This window comes from Phyllobates terribilis, unplaced genomic scaffold (genome assembly GCF_046119375.1).
Source record: "Phyllobates terribilis strain yellow unplaced genomic scaffold, ASM4611937v1 Scaffold_9__5_contigs__length_417890890, whole genome shotgun sequence".
NCBI lineage: Eukaryota > Metazoa > Chordata > Amphibia > Anura > Dendrobatidae > Phyllobates > Phyllobates terribilis.
Genome location: NW_027362769.1, coordinates 303,001,946 through 303,021,928, shown reverse-complemented (window position 1 = coordinate 303,021,928; position 19,983 = coordinate 303,001,946). Strand labels below are relative to the sequence as shown.

The 19,983-nt window shown below is 41.1% G+C and overlaps 1 protein-coding gene across 3 annotated transcripts in view; it reads left to right on the top strand.

The window, feature by feature from the left end:
• FAM234A (family with sequence similarity 234 member A) overlaps window positions 1–8,342 on the top strand; it is a 71,579-nt gene extending 63,237 nt beyond the window's left edge. For 2 of the 3 annotated variants that reach the window (XM_073647916.1, XM_073647915.1), the window contains exon 12: window positions 4,778–8,342. In XM_073647916.1, the coding sequence (XP_073504017.1) occupies window positions 4,778–4,983 (206 nt within the window). In that variant the 3' untranslated portion in view covers window positions 4,984–8,342. The remainder of the gene's footprint in view (window positions 1–4,777) is intronic. The other variant, XM_073647914.1, reaches the window with a different exon arrangement.
• The last annotated feature ends 11,641 nt before the right edge of the window (window positions 8,343–19,983 follow it).

Here is a 19,983-nt window from a genome sequence, read left to right as displayed (position 1 = left end):
TATTACTATACAGTGGGGGAAATAATTATTTGATCCCTTGCTGTTTTTGTAAGTTTGCCCACTGACCAAGACATGAACAGTCTATAATTTTAAGCGTAGGTTAATTTTAACATTGAGAGATAGAATATCCAATAAAAATCAAGGAAATCACATTGTATAAATTAGATACATTTTTTTGCATTTTTCAGTGAGAAATAAGTATTTGATCCCTCTGGCAAACAACACTTAATACTTGGTGGGAAAACCCTTGTTGGCAAACACAGCAGTCAGACGTTTTTTTGTAGTTGATGAAGAGGGTTGCGCACATGTCAGGAGGAATTTTGGTCCACTCCTCTTTGCCGATCATCTCTAACTCATTAAAGGGGTTGTGCAGTACTTTAGATTACCCCCCCCCCCCCATACTATGAGCGGCCAGTGATAGCGCCGCTCACAGGCATTATCAACAGCACAAGGTAATTACAATGAGTCTTAGACCTTGGGGGGGGGGGGGGTAATCTAAAGTACCGCACAACCCCTTTCAGATTTTGAGGCGGTCTCTTGGCAACTCGGACCTTCAACTCCCTCCATAAGTTTTCTATGGGATTAATGTCTGGAGACTGGCTAGGCCACTCCGTGACCTTACTGTGCTTCTTTTTGAGCCACTCCTTTGTTGCCTTGGCTGTATGTTTTGGGTCTTTGTCTTGCTGGAAGACCCAGCCATGACCCATCTTCAATGCTCTTACTGAGGGAAGGAGGTTGTTGGCCAAAATCTCACGATACATGACCCCATCCATCTTCCCTTCAGTACGGTGCAGTCGTCATGTCCCCTTTGCAGAAAAGCACCCCCAAAGTATAATGTTTCTCCCACCATGCTTCACGGTTGGGACGATGTTCTTAGGGTTGTACTCATCCTTCTTCTTCCTCCAAACACGGCGAGTTGAGTTAATGCCAAAGAGCTCAATTTTTGTCTCATCTGACCACAGCACCATCTCCCAATAACTCACAGAATCATACAGGTGTTCATTAGCAAACTTCAGACGGGCCTGCACATGTGCCTTCTTGAGCAGGGGGACCTTGCGGGCACTGCAGGATTTTAAACCTTTAATGCCTAATATGTTACCAATGGTTTTCTTGGTGAATGTGGTCCCAGCTGCCTTGAGATCATTAACAAGATCCCCCCCGTGTAGTTTTAGGCTGATCTCTCACCTTCCTCATGATCAAGGATACCCCACGAGGTGAGATTTTGCATGGTGCTCCAGATCGATGTTGATTGACAGTCATTTTGTATTTCTTCCATTTTCTTACTATTGCACCAACAGTTGTTTCCTTCTCACCCAGCGTCTTACTTATGGTTTTGTAGCCCATTCCAGCTTTGTGCAGGTCTATGATCTTGTCCCTGACATCCTTAGAAAGCTCTTTGGTCTTGCCCATGTTGTAGAGATTAGAGTCTGACTGATTAATTGAGTCTGTGGACAGGAGTCTTTTATACAGGTGACTATGTAAGACAGCTGTCTTTAATGCAGGTAACGAGTGGATTAGGAGCATCTAACTGGTCTGTAGGAGCCAGAACTCATAATGGTTTGTAGGGGATCAAATACTTATTTCTCACTGCAAAATGCAAAAAAAATTATCTCATTTATACAATGTGATTTTCTTGATTTTTTTTGGGGAGGGGGATATTCTATCTCTCAGTGTTAAAATTAACCTACCCTTAAAATTATAAACTGTTCATGTCTTTGTCAGTGGGCAAGCTTACAAAAACAGCAAGGGATCAAATACTTATTTTCTTCACTGTATATGTCACTATATATTTGAGACATTGACTTTGTGACATGCACTTATGTGAGATATTATATGTACACTGTGTTCCAAATTATTATGCAAAAAGTGTTTAGGAGTGATAAGGGAAGAATTTGTTTGTTTGTCAGTTAAACTCATTGATGGTGATGTGTGTCAGGGCTCTTTATATCACTGTAAGCAATTGCAGACACCTGTGCTAATTAGTTTGGCAGGTGTGTCCAATGAAAGGCAAGACTACTTAAGAAGGCTGTCCCACATTATTAAGCAGCCTACATTTTCTGCCAAAATGGGAAAGAAAAAGGATGTGTCGGCTGCTGAGAAGCAACAAATTGTGAAGTGTTTAGGTCAAGGCATGACTACAATCAACATTGCCAAGACACTTCATCCTGATCATCGCACAATCAAGAAGTATGTAGCTGATTCACAGTAGACACGTGTGCGTGCTGATAAGGGAAAATTGAGGACTCTTTCCTCCAGGCAATTATGTCAGGTTAAAAGAGCAGTGCCAAAAAAAGCCTTGTCATAGCAGCAGACAAGTTTTTGAAGCTGCTGGTGCCTCCAACATCCCCCGAACAACAAGATGCAGGGTCCTTCAGAGGTTTGCAGCTGTGCGTAAGCCTTCCTGTCGACCTCCTCTATCCACTGTACACAAGCAGAAACTGCTCCAGTGGGCCAAACAATACATGAAGACTGACTTCAAAACTGTTTTGTTCACCGATGAGTGCCGTGCAACGCTCGATGGTCTGGATGGATGGAGTGGAGGATGGCTGGTTGATGGACACCCCATGCAAACACGGCTACGGCGCCAACAAGGAGGAGGTGGAGTAATGTTTTGGGCTGGAATCATGGGGAGAGAGATTGTCTGCCCCTTTAGGATCCCTGAAGGGGAAAAGATGAACTCCATAATGTATGTTGAGTTTCTCAAACAGCACTTCCTGCCATGGTTCAAGAAGAAGAACCGTGCATTCCGCAGCAAGATCATTTTCATGCATGATAATGCACCGTCTCATGCTGCACATAACACATTTGCAACTCTGGCTGCTATGGGCATAAAAGGGGACAAACTTATGGTGTGACCCCCATGCTCCCCTGACCTCAACCCCATTGAGAACCTCTGGAGCATCATCAAAAGGAGTGTCTATGATGGCGGGAGGCAGTTCACATCTAAGCAACAGCTCTGGGAGGGTATTCTGTCCTCATGCAAAACAATTGAAGCAGAAACCATCCAAAACCTGACAAATTCAATGGACGAGAGAGTTCAGAAGCTCCTTTCGAACAAGGGGTCCTATGTGAAAATGTAACATCACCTAGAATAAAGTTTTGAGTTGAAAACTGTTTGATTTCAGTTTGTAATAACCTGCTAATGCTTATAATTTCAAAAATGACCATTTTTTTGTTCTTTATTAAAATGAAAAGGTTGAAAACTCTGCTGTGCATAATAATTTGGAACATGCATTTTGAGTGCAGTTTGAGTGTTTTATTTTTTAAAAAATATACTGTTATCATAGGCAGTTTATACAAAAACCTTTCAATTGTACTCTAATAGTTATTTGACTGGAAAATTACAATGACTGCAATTCATATAGGTAATTTGGAAAAATCTGAGAAAATATTATTTGCATAATAATTTGGAACACATTGTATAGTGACTTGGTCACTGTTTTTCTATACATGCATATATATGACTAGCTACTGAACCCGTTCAACACCCTAGTGGCGATTATTTTTATTGGTACATTTTTGTGCTATGTTAATTTTGTAGTACAATACTTCAATGACCACCAGCGCGTGCGCACTGCTATGTTGACGTGATAGTAGAATTGTTCTGTAAAATTGTGCCGGAGTCAACGCGTCCGCATCCCGCAATATCCGGCGCCATTTTCTTGAAGACACGGTGTCTGTGCAGGCACCACCCATCCCGACTTCCGACAGAAGGACATATCCAGCGTTATATAAGATACCATTTTCTTTGGCTCTTCCCAGCAGCATTTTTCAGTCCTTTTTCTAGGACCTTTCACTGAGTTAGCAAGTTTACCCACTTGCCTTGTTTTTTATGTATTTATTTATTTTACTCACTTATACGGCGCCATTAATTCCACAGCACTTTATAGACATCACTGTCCCCATTGGGGCTCATAATCTACATTCCCTATCTGTATGTCTTTGGAGTGTGGGAGGAAACCCACGCAAATAAGGGGAGAATATACAAACTCCTTACAGATGTTGTCCTTGGTGGGATTTGAACCTAGGACCCCAGCGCTGCAAACAGTGCTAACCACTGAGCCACCATGCTACCCTAAAATGTAAAATTTTATATGCTAGCATGGACTCTTGGTTCTCCTTTTTTCATTATCCTTTTGCTTTGTTGTTGTCCTTGATGTACCAGTGGTGATGGTATGGTAACCCATCGGATGTGATCTCAGGTAGGGGGTGTAAGTGGGGTGGATCATGGGAGCTGTTGCATTAGTGCCCCAGAAGCCAAGCCATTAAAATATCTCTGTCAGTGATTGATCACGGAATCTAAATGGTTAAACAGCAGCGACCATAGCTAGTTCTTGTCATTGCTGTTACAGGCCGATGCCCCATCCATACTTCCCCTGCGCCCATATGACTTATGTTTACGTTATATGGTTGTGAAGGGGTTAATGATTCTTTGAGACCTTCATCTGTTACCCCTGTTAGACCCTACCACTATTTACAGACTTCAGACCGGGCTTTAAACCTCTCTCCTCTCCCTGTTCCTGCACTACCTTCCTCGCACAGGCCATGTCCTGATGATGTCTAGGTGTTCGTGGATTCTGGAATATCCCGCTTCTTCTAGGAGTCTTCTGGACTTTCCGGGAGAGTTATCCAGTATGATGTGTCACATCCACTTTCCTACTGCTTTTGTGTTTTGTATAAACGTCATTATTGTATCTATGTCATAGCTTTGTACACATTTGGCACAATGAAAACATGTTATTCCAATGTCCAACCATCTTTCATTTTTATTCCTTAGCTGCCCTGTTTGAACGCAGCCGGCATGCTTGTTACGTATTGATGACAGGCCCCAACGTTACCGAGGACCCCGGCACTTTGATGGTTTCTAAGCGAAAGTTAAAGGAAGACATCAATAATGGGAAAGTCATTTGGTTTGGCACTGAAGAGGTTGACACTGAGAGCATACGAGAGGATTTTTTTAGAATGAGATACTCCAGTCATTAGCATGGAGAAACCAGTGTAATTAATTCTCTGGCAAATATACTTTGCTGTATGACTTCAGTCCCCATGTCTTTAGGATATATAATGCCTTTATAATATCAGAGGCAAGGCACATTTCCACAACTAAAAAGAAACATTGCAGAAGAACTGTTGGTTCATTTTCTGATAGAAATCCCTGAGTATCCTTGGGTTTGCAAGGAATCCCTTACAGCTTGCAAACTGCTATACATTTCAATGACCGATTCTAATGAGGCATTTAGAGCTGGAGACTACACGAAGATGAAGTATGTGATCTCCATGCAGTTATTTACTTCTACAAGTTGTTCTTGTACTTGCTTTTCTGCAAATCATGATTCCAAATACCACTCGCTACAACTAGTACAATCTAATCATGCACTAATAGTTCTGTTAGTGATTGTTGACCCAGTAAGCAAAAATATGTAACAACGTTTTTGTTCTATCCAGTGATCCTTTGATATGAATGGTGCACAGGAATTTATTAAAAATGTGACAGTCAATCTATGTATGAGCAGCTGGATAGTCAGTGTTAAAAGGAGTTGTGTCATCTTATATAGGTAGACTCATCTTCTTAAATGGTAAAATTGTTAAGCGCTTGTAAAAACAAGCAACTTTGCAATTTATGTCTTATTAAAAATACTCTGCGTTGTCAAGAATTGGAGGAATTTTTAATTCTATCGTTTAGTTACCTAAGTTACCGACCACCTCTGCAGTCTATCAGAGGCGGCCATTCTTCTAGGCAAAGAGCACAGCACTGTTAGGTTCTTTGCTGTAGAGTTTGAATGCACTGATCTGAAGCTGGTTGGATCTGGCCTGCTTCAGTATCCCTCAGCTTCTCTGATGCTGCCGAGGCCAAGCTGCTTTTGCTTACAGAATGGGAGAGCGCACAGCTCTGTGAATCTAAAGGAGCTCACCGCCCCCCCTACCCCAGCAAACAAGCTGTCGGGAGGCTGGGGAGCGGTGCTCTCCTGAAGATAAGAGGATGCAACAAACCCTTTAAGACTGACTGTAAAACTATACTGTTCAGGAATTCTAACTACCTGTAAGAAAGGGAAAATATTAATTTTTACTATAAGCAAAATAAGAGCTTTAAAAAAAAATTATTTTCCTAATATGAAATTATTATTATTAAATGATGTTTAAAAGGTGAAGTGAAAATATAGAACAGTTTTGATTTATCTACAAATCTAACCTCCATAATAGAAATAGCTTACAGCCATCAATAGTATTAATTTACTGTTAAAGTGAGTGTTCACTATTGAAAACTGTTTTTATTCCTCCCGGAAGCCGCGGTCGCATTGTGAGTGGTGGCTGTAACCACGCCCCGGCACTTTGATAGTTTGCTCTGCACAGATGCACTGCACCACGAGCTGTCAATCAAAGTGCTGGGGCGTGGTTACTGCCGCTGCTCCCAGTGTTGTGACTAATCGCTCCAGGCACACCTCTATGACTGAAAGCCGGCGGCTCCAGGGAGGATTACAGTTCACTCTCAGTACAGCGGCCAAATACTGTAGTATCTTTACACCCCTTAATAACAGTACTATTTTTGGGGGTTTTTTTGGGGGAAAGGGATTTCACTTACACTGGTCAAATATCTGTATTTGCATCTTTTTTTTCATGACAAAGGGGCATTATTATTTTAGCGATATAGCAGTTTATTTTTTAGATATATTTTTTCTGCCATTGTGCAGTGTTACTTTAGTATAGGACATGCCCTAGTTAAGGTGAATGTGTCAGAGGCAGAGCTTCATCTATGATTGATGAAATGATTGTTTTTTTAATCAGGGATTTATTCTTTTCTTTTCAAATACTTTTATTTTTACTATTCTTATTACTTCTTTCCTCTATACCTGAGGCTGCCATATTCGTCCCAGTTACAGGCTAAAGCACAGCCCTAACATGTGATAACTCTCACTGTCAAGTCTGTACTGGGTCTTATTAGTTTCTGCCTTCTTTTGTAGTTAGGACTGAGCAGTTGTGGATACCCATGTACCTGTTATTATAGGTCAGTGTGAAAACACATTGCTCTAGAATAAAGCCCGTTATTGGCCATCATAAAAAATGTATAAAGCATTTACACAATTTACAAAAAATGAGCTAGATAGATAAGCCCCAAATTATTCTGTTGTGTATAATAAGATTCTGCAGGAGAACCGCTAGTAGTCAACTTTCTTGGGGTTTGTATAATCACCCAGAATCTATTACCAGTCTAAGATATCAAGAAAATATAGAAATGGATGAATAGAAAACTTACATGACCGCATAACAATCATAGCATCCAACCAAGACTTAGAGATATACAGTATCTAACTGCTGTGCTGAGTCACAATGAAGAAAAGCAATGTATGCTTAGCAGTGCCTACAATACCATATGATTCCTGATATTTTAGGTTCAGGTGTCATTAAATATATGTATTCCCGGTTAGGGAGCAATTTGGCTGGTACAGGTTTCTAGTTTAATTTCCTTTTATTTAAATGATCACTATTATGTCAAGAAACTGCATAAATCAATAGAACAAGCACATGTAAGAAGATTTCTTACTAATAACCTAATACATTGAGATATACAATCCACTTTTATTCTGAATTAAAGCTATTGAAGCTAAATTATTTTATTTAAATAGACATTAATCTAAGCTGCTGCACTTTACTTGAAATCTAGAAAACTGTGGTCTGAACATAACCCTAAGAAATAATTTATTGCAACGCTGATAATGTTTGATGTTCCTTTGATTTAATACTGTATGTCAGGTTTTCTACTCTGATCAAAACAGCCTTTAGTAACTTTGTTTTATAGCGTACAGGTCATAATTACTTGTAACCTGCAACTCTGACATGACTGAGAAAATGAGCAGAGAGTGGTTACTTAAAGGAGTTATCTTTAAAATATAACTTGTCCCTTGCTGCATTTTGTTTTTAAAAACTGAGCTGTACTCCTCTTCCCCAGGTACACCGGCGAGTGGGCAACTGTTCCCGGTATGTGGAATTGGCGTCACCTTGATGGCGCTGCTGCCAATCACTCAGTAGTTCTGTGCGGGGCATTCCAGTGTAGCTCCGAGCCGCTTATTTCAATGATTGGATGACGTGACCTCAGCTCCGCAGCCAAAGCCACATACCGGGAGCAGCATCAGAGACTCGCCGGTGGACCTGGGAAAGGGGGGAGTACAGTGTGGTTTTGGTTTTTTTTAAAACAAAATGCAGCAAGAGACAAATTATATTTGAAAGGTAATAACCCCTTTAAAGATCAGAGCTGATTGAAATATAAAGAATGAAATGTATTTTGTAGTCTGCATAATGCTGATGATTTTAGAGAATATTGTACGTCTGCTGTGTATAATAAAAGATTGTCAATATTAAACTTTTGCTTTGTGTTTTTAACTTATGTAATTTATGAACAAAAGCAAGGCAGCAACAGAAAAACAAAAAAAGTCTGATTTTAAAGAATAGATAAATTTTTTATTTTTTATTTTATCCAACATGGAAAATTTTGAAATTTTGCAAATCACTTTATTAGGGGATTGTCTTAATTCTTAAAATAAAACTCTATGTAAGCGGCTTTGAAACTCCTGCTTTTCCCTAGTCTATTTGCCTGCTACAGGAGACTTTTCTGGTAAGATCACTCAGAGGAGGAGACAGGAGCTGACACTTCACTGCCAGCATCAGTACTCTAAATGAGGACATTCTGATATCAATGCACTTAAAGGTAGGTATATAAGAACTGATTAATCAAAGTACTGGCATAAAGTACTTTGTATTGCGCAAAAAAATTTGCACCTTTTTACGGCCAGCTCTGCCAAAATGCGTGAAGCTGGGGAAGGAGACAGGGCATGGCTAAGCCCACCCATCAAATTCAAAGAAATGGGTTTGTATTGTCGTGGCTGGTGGACACACATTAATAGGCCAGTTTGTGCACTAAGTACCTTTGTTTTATAAGTATATTCTATATACAGTTATATGAAAAAGTTTGGGCACCCCTATTAATCTTAAGCTTAATGTGTTATAAAAAGTGGTGTTTTTGCAACAGCTATTTCAGTTTGATATATGTAATAACTGTTGGACACAGTAATGTTTCTGCCTTGAAATGAGGTTTATTGTACTAACAGAAAATGTGCAATCTGCATTCAAACAAAATTTGACAGGTGGATAAGTATGGGCACCCTTATTTTCTTGTTTTAAATACATCTACGTACTTTTTACTGACTTACTAAAGCACTTTTTTTGGTTTTGTAACCTCATTGAGCTTTGAACTTCATAGCCAGGTGTATGCAATCATGAGAAAAGCTACTTAAAGTGGCCACTTGCAAGTTGTTCTCCTGTTTGAATCTCCTCTGAAGAGTGGCATCATGGGCTCCTCAAAACAACTGTCAAATGATCTGAAAACAAAGATTATTCAACATAGTTGTTGAGGGGAAGGATACAAAAAGCTGTCTCAGAGATTTAACCTGTCAGTTTCCACTGTGAGGAACATAGTAAGGAAATGGGAGAACACGGGGACAGTTCTTGTTAAGGCCAGAAGTGGCAGGCCAAGAAAAACATCAGAAAGGCAGAGAAGAAGAATGGTGAGATCAGTCAAGGACAATCCTCAGACCACCTCCATAGAGCTGTAGCATCAACTTGCTGCAGATGGTGTCACTGTGCATCGGTCAACTATACAATGCACTTTGCACAAGGAGAAGCTGTATGGGAGAGTGATGCGAAAGAAGCCATTTCTGCAAGCACGCCACAAACAGAGTCGGCTGAGGTATGCAAAAGCACATTTGGAGAAGCCAATTTCTTTTTGGAAGAATGTCCTGTGGACTGATGAAACCAAGATTGAGTTGTTTGGTCATACAAAAAGGCGTTATGCATGGCGGCAAAAAAACACAGCATTCCAAGAAAAACACTTGCTACCCACAGTAAAATTTGGTGGAGGTTCCATCATGCTTTGGGGCTGTGTGGCCAATGCCGACACCGGGAATCTTGTTAAAGTTGAGGGACGCATGTATTCCACTCAGTATCAGCAGATTCTTGACAATAATGTTCAAGAATCAGTGACAAAGTTGAAGTTACGCAGGGGATGGATCTTTCAGCAAGACAATGATCCAAAACACCGCTCCAAATCTACTCAGGCATTCATGCAGAGGAACAATTACAATGTTCTGGAATGGCCTTCCCAGTCCCCAGACCTGAATATCATTGAACATCTGTGGGATAATTTGAAGAGGGCTGTCCATGCTCGGCGACCATCAAACTTAACTGAACTGGAATTGTTTTGTAAAGAGGAATGGTCAAAATACCTTCATCCAGGATCCAGGAAATCATTAAAAGCTACAAGAAGCGACTAGAGGCTGTTATTTTTGCAAAAGGAGGATCTACTAAATATTAATGTCACTTTTCTGGTGAGGTGCCCATACTTATGCAGCGGTCAAATTTTGTTTGAATGCAGATTGCACATTTTCTGTTAGTACAATAAACCTCATTTCAAGGCAGAAACATTACTGTGTCCAACAGTTATTACATATCAAACTGAACTAGCTGTTGCAAAAACACCAATTTTTATAAAACATTAAGCTTAAGATTAATAGGGGTGCCCAAACTTTTTCATATAACTGTAGTTGTAATACAGTTTAAATTTCATATATTCAATGTTTTAGACATCTTGGCGCTTACAGAGGCTGCTGTATTCATTGCTTTGTTAAAAGATCAGAGAGTTTACAAGCTGATGGCTCACTGTGCGCCTGGGAAAACTTTGAGTAAATCAACTGTATTGTTTATTTGGAAAGCTGTGCATTAGGCCCAGCTCTCTTGAGTTAGCATTCACATGTATTGTTAATGGCCAGGCAGCCTAGGATTTTATGTTGTATTATTTTTATTCCTACTGATCTGCATATGCAGCAAATAAAACTGTCTGTGGCCAGTTGTATCAAACTTGCCTGGTGTGAACGGTGTTCTAGGCGTTTTTTAAAAAGGAGAAACGAGCCAATAGAAATTTTAATAATTGTATTCAATAAATAAGCATCACATAATAGATAATATAGTCATGGCATGGATAAACAAAGGTGCATAATATCAGGAACACACGGCACTCAATAGCTCATAACCCCATGTCCATTCCGTGGAAATGGAAGCAATGGGATGGGAAAGAGCAGGGCAAGGCAAACCGAGAGCAAATGAATGAGGACTAAGGGCAATAACAGTATACACTTATAGGCAACAAAATGCCATAATAACATGCGCCCATAGTCAATAAATGACAAATGCCTTACCAAGAACAGATGGAGAGCACTGGGAAAATAAGGATCCGTGGAAAAAGATGCCCCAACGCGTGTTTCGTCTAGAAATCGTTGGCTTTCTCAAGAGGCCTCTGTATTCATTGCTTTGTTAAAAGATTAGAGAGTTTACAAGCTGATGGCTCACTGTGCGCTTGGGAAAACTTCAGTGAGTAAATCAACTGTATTGTTTATTTGGAAAGCTGTGCATTAGGCCCAGCTCTCTTGACTAAAGCCCCCATCTCACATAGCGAGATCGCTAGCGAGATTGCTGCTGAGTCACGGTTTTGGTGACGCAACAGCGACCTCACCAGCGATGTCGCTATGTGTGACACTTTGCAGCGATCAGGCTCCTGCTGTGAGGTCGCTGATCGCTGCAAAATGTCCTGGACCATTTTTTGGTCTTTGCCCTCCCGCTGGTCAGTACACATCGCTGTGTGTGACCAGCGATAAGGCTGGTAACCATGATAAACAGCGGGTTACTAGGGGCACACGCGCACTTAGTAACCCGCTGTTTATCATGGTTACCACTCTGCTACAGTGAGCGGTAACCTCCCGCTCACCGTAGCAGAGTGGTAACCATGATAAACAGCGGGTTACTAGGCGCGCGTGTGCCCCTAGTAACGCGCTGTTTATCATGGTTACCAGCCTGCTCCTGCTTCAGCAGGCTGGTAACCAGGAGCAGGACATCGTGGAAAGATTCTTTCCACGATGTCGCTGCTCCCCTGATCGCTGGTGAGCCTGCCTGTTTGACAGCTCACCAGCGATTACATAGCGACGCAGCAACAATCCCTGACAGGTCGTATCGTTGTCGGGATCGCTGTAGCGTCGCTAAGTGGGACGGGGCCTTTAGCATTCACATGTATTGTTAGTGGCCAGGCAGCCTAGGATTTTATGTTGTATTATTTTTATTCCTACTGTTCCTACTGAACTGCATATGCAGCAAATAAAACGGTTTGTGGCCAGTTGTATCAAACTTGCCTGGTGTGAACTGTGTTCTAGGCGTGTCTGAAGAACCTGTCCGTCCAAGGAGCCGACGATGTTGTGAGCTAATCCTCTAAAATCTCTGCACATATATATACATTAACAATTGTTATCTTGATACTGTGGTTTGTGAAAAAAATTGTGATTTGTGAGAATAACCCTTTAATTTCAATACATGAGCACGCCGTTCTGTTCTCGGATAAGATACATTTTCAGTAGAACCAAGGTCTGTTGTTGGTTTTGAAGCATCAGCTATCAGACCTTGAATATGCCTGACATATCTTTCAGTCTGCCAGTAAATCCTTCCCCGACAGCCACTATGTCTAGGTCAGATTATTGCAGTATTTATATTTCTCTTCATCTATGCTACAAAATCCAAGAATGTTTTTGTAAAAATGCAGAAAAAAAACCCATAAGCATACCAGTGCTCTCTGGCCAGCCTCCAAGTGACAGCTTTATTCTGAACAAGATGTCTCAACATTAATTGTGACAGTAGTTCTGGTGTGTTTTCGGGATTTTTGTTAGTGTATCAAACATTACTAAAGGTGTTCTGTGTATGGATATCTTGACATTATGATCAGTCGGGGATACTTGAGGTTTAGAAAGAAATGCTGCTCAAAGGACACTCTATGTAATTGCTGTCACTTTGCTCTAGGACCAGTATGTTCTATATAATGCTGAAAGAGAGAATAGACAGCACCTCCAAAAACATACGTTGATCTAATGACTCAAGGCAAAAATATATAAAACTGAACATGAGGTTCTTAGTTTAACATTCTGATCAGACTGTATGAAGCCCACTGCCACTTCACGGAAAACGTCTTAGTGGGTCCTAACATTTCCTGCCTGCTGGTGCATTGTCGCTGCGGTGGTGGTTGGCGCATGACTCTGCTCCTGTTCAGGCAGGAAATGTTAGGACCCACTAAGAGGTTTGCTGTGACATGGCAGTGGGCTTCATACAGTCTGATCAGAATGTTAAACTAAGAACCTCCTGTTCAGTTTTATATATTTTTGCGGAGAGGCATTAGATCAACGTATGTTTATGGAGGTGCCGTCCAGTCTCTTTTTCAGCTGTTCTACATAATGTAGTGCTTTATGGCACCCAATTTTATCATTCAGGAACACAGGTCTGCTAACTGACATTTGGGCGCTGGCACTATAGCAAATATTTCCCCTGCAATCAATCACTGAGCTTGGTGGCTTGTGCTGTCTATATCAGCAAAGCTGCTGAGCTGAGTGATTGGTTGTAGCTGTGATTAGTTGCAGCTGTGAAGTCATCACTGCAACTAAAACACAGAGACCAAAGTAGTGGTGGAGAGCCGGCGCTGAACCTGGGGGGAGGGTGAGTTCTGTTGGTCTTTGTTTTTTTTTTTTTTACAAGTATTTAATCATTTAGGGAACACTTTCTTGAAAGTGGAAAAGCCCTTCAAAGACTAAGATTTTACATTATGCATTTCCCATCTATGCACTGCCCTTCATAAGACATTTACCTCACCAATAGCCTCCCTGTAGATAATGCCCCAAAACGAATTCTCCTGACACCCAAAACAAACATTCACAGGTAGTATATACACTCAGTCATTATATATTATTATAAGGTAGGATGCTGTATATAACAAAGGATGACGCCATACATAATAAAGGAGGATGCTGTATATAACAAAGGATGATGCCATACATAATAAAGGAGGATGCTGTATATAACAAAGGATGACGCCATACATAATAAAGGGGGATGCTATATATAACAAAGTATAATGCTATACATAATAAGGGAAGATGATCTATGTAATGTAGGATGACACTATACATAAGGGTGGATATTATGTAATAAAGGACAATGTTACACATAATAAGGGATGATGGTGTATGTAATAAAAGATGCTATACATAATAAAGGAAAAACTATATACATTAGACACTATGTAATAAAGAAAAAAAATAGGGCCTGCACACCTTTAGTATTAAACTAATCTACAGGAACACAAATAAACTGGCCAATATACAAAATATATATATATATCTACAGTACAGACCAAAAGTTTGGACACACCTCATTTAAAGATTTTTCTGTATTTTCATGACTATGAAAATTGTACATTCACACTGAAGGCATCAAAACTATGAATTAACACATGTAGAATTATATACTTAACAAAAAAAGTGTGAGACAACTGAAAATATGTCTTATATTCTAGGTTCTCCAAAGTAGCCACCTTTTGCGTTGATGACTGCTTTGCACACTCTTGGCATTCTCTTGATGAGCTTCAAGAGGTAGTCACCGTAAATGGTCTTCCAACAATCTTGAAGGAGTTCCCAGAGATGCTTAGCACTTGTTGGCCCTTTTGCCTTGACTCTGCGGTCCAGCTCACCCCAAACCATCTCGATTGGGTTCAGGTCTGGTGACTGTGGAGGCCAGGTCATCTGGCGTAGCACCCCATCACTCTCCCTCTTGGTCAAATAGCCCTTACACAGGGTGGAGGTGTGTTTGGGGTCATTGTCCTGTTGAAAAATAAATGATGGTCCAACTAAACGCAAACCGGATGGAATAGCATGTCTCTGCAAGATGCTGTGGTAGCCATGCTGGTTCAGTATGCCTTCAATTTTGAATAAATCCCAACAGTGTCACCAACAAAGCACCCCCACACCATCACACCTCCTCCTCCATGCTTCACGGTGGGAACCAGGCATGTAGAGTCCATCCGTTCACCTTTTCTGCGTCGCACAAAGACACGGTGGTTGGAACCAAAGATCTCAAATGTGGACTCATCAGACCAAAGCACAGATTTCCACTGGTCTAATGTCCATTCCTTGTGTTCTTTAGCCCAATAAGTCTCTTCTGTTTGTTGCCTGTCCTTAGCAGTGGTTTCCCAGCAGCTATTTTACCATGAAGGCCTGCTGCACAAAGTCTCCTCTTAACAGTTGTTGTAGAGATGTGTCTGCTGCTAGAACTCTGTGTGACATTGACCTGGTCTCTAATCTGAGCTGCTGTTAACCTGCGATTTTTGAGGCTGGTGACTCTGATAAACTTATCCTCAGAAGCAGAGGTGACTCTTGGTCTTCCTTTCCTGGGGCGGTCCTCATGTTGAGCCACTTTCTTTGTAGTGCTAGATGGTTTTTGCAACTGCACTTAGGGACACTTTCAAAGTTTTCCCAATTTTTTGGACTGACTGACCTTCATTTCTTAAAGTAATGATGGCCACTCGTTTTTCTTTACTTAGAATTTGTATTATGGCAAGAAAAAAGCAGCTAACAGTCTATTCAGTAGGACTATCAGCTGTGTATCCACCTGACTTCTGCACAACACAACTGATGGTCCCAACCCCATTTATAAGGCAAGAAATCCCACTTATTAAACCTGACAGGGCACAACTGTGAAGTGAAAACCATTTCCGGTGACTACCTCTTGAAGCTCATCAAGAGAATGCCAAGAGTGTGCAAAGCAGTCATCAAAGCAAAAGGTGGCTACTTTGAAGAACCTAGAATATAAGACATATTTTCAGTTGTTTCACACTTTTTTGTTAAGTATATAATTCCACATGTGTTAATTCATAGTTTTGATGCCTTCAGTGTGAATGTACAATTTTCAAAGTCATGAAAATACAGAAAAATCTTTAAATAAGAAGGTGTGTCCAAACTTTTGGTCTGTACTGTATATATATATATATATATATATATATATATATATATATATATAATATACGATGCGTCAGCACACTGCTATTAATGAATACATGAACTCCACTATTGCTGTAAATGTTAAAAAGGTACTTAGTGTTTTTTGATCAAAGAGCCTTGTTTTTACTTTCCTTCTTCAGATGAGGCCTGGTTTGGCACAAGGAAAGGTAGGACATTAGTGATAGGGACCATCCATATTTAGGTACCTCTTGACATGGTTGAATGGCTTTTGCGCTATTTGATCAAAAAATACTAAGTACCTAATGTTTTAAATGTTTACTGTAATATTGAAGTCCATGTATTCATTATTCGCAGTGTGCTGATGCATCGTGTATGTATATTTTTGTACACTGGCCACATCGAACATTTATGCACCTGTACATTAATTTAATATTAAAGGTGTGTAGTTTTTTTTTTGTATATATTGAGGGGTGCGGCCCCCTCCAGGGCTCGGCACCAATATCTACATATTCTTCCCAAACAAGGTTTTAATTGTGCGCTACGCCTGGTTTTCTTTCACTTTCCATTCAGATGAGACCTGGTTTGGCACATTGAGGTAGGGCAGTAATGTTTAGGGACCATCCATATTTAGGTACAGGTATACCTTGATGTAGTTGGCTGACATTTGTGCTCTTTGATCAAAAACTGCTGAAAACTTTACGTTTTTAACGTTTACAGCAATATTGGAGTTCATGTATTCATTATTTGCAGTGTTCTGACTCATCCTGCATGTATTACCATGTAATATAGGACAATGCCATATATGAGGGAGGTGCAGTACAAAAGAGGGGACGCTATATTATAAAAAACTACACTATACATAAAGAAGGTCACTATATGTAATAAGCTACGAAACTATAGAAAATAAGGGATGACACTAAACATAATAAGGGAGGTCACTATGTAATAAAGAATAATGCTATACAAAATAAGGTAGGACATTATGTAATAAAGGACAATACAATACATAATAATGGAGCACACTATATGCAAACATGTACCTTATGGTTCAACAAATTGGGAGGGTGTGAAACAAAACAGAGTGGACCCAACACCAGGTTTTGCACAGACCTATACATATACCTGCCATAAAAGTTTGAACCGTCTGCAACTACACCTCTCAGCATAACAAACGTAAAGGTATAATGGTAGTTCTTGTTTTTTAACCTGCTATTACTTTGAAGAAATCAGACAGTCACAGGCAGAATAGAAAATTACATTTAGTGACTTGGAGGCAATGTAATCTTTTTAGTCATTCCCCTTTCTTTTTCTTCCCCATCTACCCCAAACATTCATGACAAATACTCCCAGCCAAGTTTGTCTCTGCAGAGTTTGCTTCCCTAGTGACTTCTGTCCCTCAGTTTTGCAGATGATCCACATGCTGTTACCCCTAGAAATATCATTACATATATATTTCATATACACTGCTCAAAAAAATAAAGGGAACACTTAAACAACAGGCTATAACTCCAAGTAAATCAAACTTCTGTGAAATCAAACTGTCCACTTAGGAAGCAACACTGTGACAATCAATTTCACATGCTGTTGTGCAAATGGAATAGACAATAGATGGAAATTATTGGCAATTATCAAGACACCCTCAAAGGAGTGGTTCTGCAGGTGGGGACCACAGACCACATCTCAGTACCAATGCTTTCTGGCTGATGTTTTGGTCACTTTTGAATGTTGGTTGTGCTTTCACACTCGTGGTAGCATGAGACAGACTCTACAACCCACAGAAGTTGCTCAGGTAGTGCAGCTCATCAAGGAAGGCACATCAATGCGAGCTGTGGCAAGAAGGTTTGCGGTGTCTGTCAGCGTAATGTCCAGAGACTGGAGGCGCTACCAGGAGGCAGGCCAGTACAACAGGAGATGTGGAGGGGGCCGTAGGAGGGCGACAACACAGCAGCAGGACCGCTACCTCCTCCTTTGTGCAAAGAGGAACAGAAGATGCACTGCCAGAGCCCTGCAAAATGACCTCCAGAAGGCTACAAATGTGCATGTGTCTGCACAAACGATTAGAAACTGACTCCATGAGGGTGGTATGAGGGCCCGACGTCCACAGATGGGGGTTGTGCTCACAGCCCAACACCGCGCAGGACGCTTAGCATTTGCCACAGAACACCAGGACTGGCAAAGTTGCCACTGGAGCCCTGTGCTCTTCACAGATGAAAGCAGGTTCACACTGAGCACATGTGGCAGACGTGACAGAGTCTGGAGATGCGGTGGAGAGCGATCTGCTGCCTGCAACATCCTTCGGCATGATTGGTTTGGCAGTGGTTCAGTAATGGTGTGGGGTGGAATTTCTTTGGAGGGCCGCACAGCCCTCCATGTGCTCGCCAGAGGTAGCCTGACTGCCATTAGGTACCGAGATGAGATCCTCAGACCCCTTGTGAGACCATATGCTGGTGCAGTTGGCCCTGGGTTCCATCTAATGCAGGACAATGCCAGACCTCATGTGTCTGGAGTGTGTCAGCAGTTCCTGCAAGATGAAAGCATTGAAGTTATGGACTGGCCCGCCCGTTCCCCAGACCTGAATCCGATTGAGCACATCTGGGACATCATGTCTCGCTCCATCCACCAACGTCACGTTGCACCACAGACTGTTCAGGAGTTGGTGGATGCTTTAGTCCAGGTTTGCAAGGAGATCCCACAGGAAACCATCCGCAACCTCATCAGGAGCATGCCCAGGCATTGTAGGGATGTCATACAGGCACGTGGAGGCCACACACAATACTGAACCTCATTTTGACTTGTTTTAAGGACATTACATCAAAGTTGGATCAGCCTGTAGTGTGTTTTTCCACTTTAATTTTGGGGGTGACTTCAAATCCAGGCCTCCATTGGTTAATAAATTTGATTTCTCTTGATGATTTTTGTGTGATTTTGTTGTCAGCACATTCAACTTTGTACAGAACAAAGTATTCAATGAGAATATTTCATTCGTTCAGATCTAGGATGTGATATTTGAGTGTTCCCTTTATTTTTCTGAGCAGTATATGTTCTCTAGATTCTCTACTACTATAAAAGAGCCTTTCACAACTTTTGATCTTATAAATTGTACATTCCTGCACTGATTATGAATGAAGCCACCACTGTGCCCATGAATAATATATCAAGACACTACCATGCCTCCTGAATATATTAGTCACCACTATACCCTTGAATATAATAGAAACCCACCTCTGTGCACCCTGAAAATAATCTGTTCTATATGAAGGCATCAGTCCCCTGCATACTATATTAGCTACCACTATGCCTCTGAACAATTAGCTTCCAATGTGCCTCATGATTATTATATTAACCATCACAGTGCTCCCTATTATATTGATCACCACTGCCCCCAAATATTATATTGACCTCTACTGAGCCACCAGAATAGTATAATCACCTCTGTGTCACCTGAATATATTATCCGTCACTGTCCCCCCAAATATACTAGCTGGGAGGAAGGAGAGGGCTTAATGGAGTGTATGTCACATAACTGCTCTCAATTACAGCATGATGATGTAGCTTCTGACAGCGACACCATCAGCTGGAGTCGGTGTTCTGCTCATTACACGTCCTACGCTGCTATAAGGTAGTGATGTACATATTGACATTTCCAAGCAGTCAGTGATACCTATTTCTGTTTTGCCCCAAAGTTCCCTAACCCACAATACCTTGGGGGCTAAGGAAAATACTACACCTGAAAAATGTCTTCCAGTTGATATGGTGTAAGACGTAAGCAGTCAGCCTTTGTTCTCAGAATACATGGTGCTGGAAGAGATGGACAACATGATTCTAATGCCAATCTGTGATTCATGCTCTTCAAGCCAAGGTGTTAGGGACACTGTATGTGGTAGCAGCATTCTGAGCAATGGAAAACCTCGGGGCGAGATTCAGATGGAAGGCAATGAGCGCTGGCCATTTCATACACCCAGAGGCACCTATCAGCAGAATCATGGATGACAAAGAAGATGATTCTGTGTTGGCCAAAACCTTGAACCAGACAGTGGTGACGAGAAGGTGAGGTCCTCAGAGTAGGAGGTTGCTGGCATCAGTGATACACAGTGCAAAAGACATGTGCAAAAAC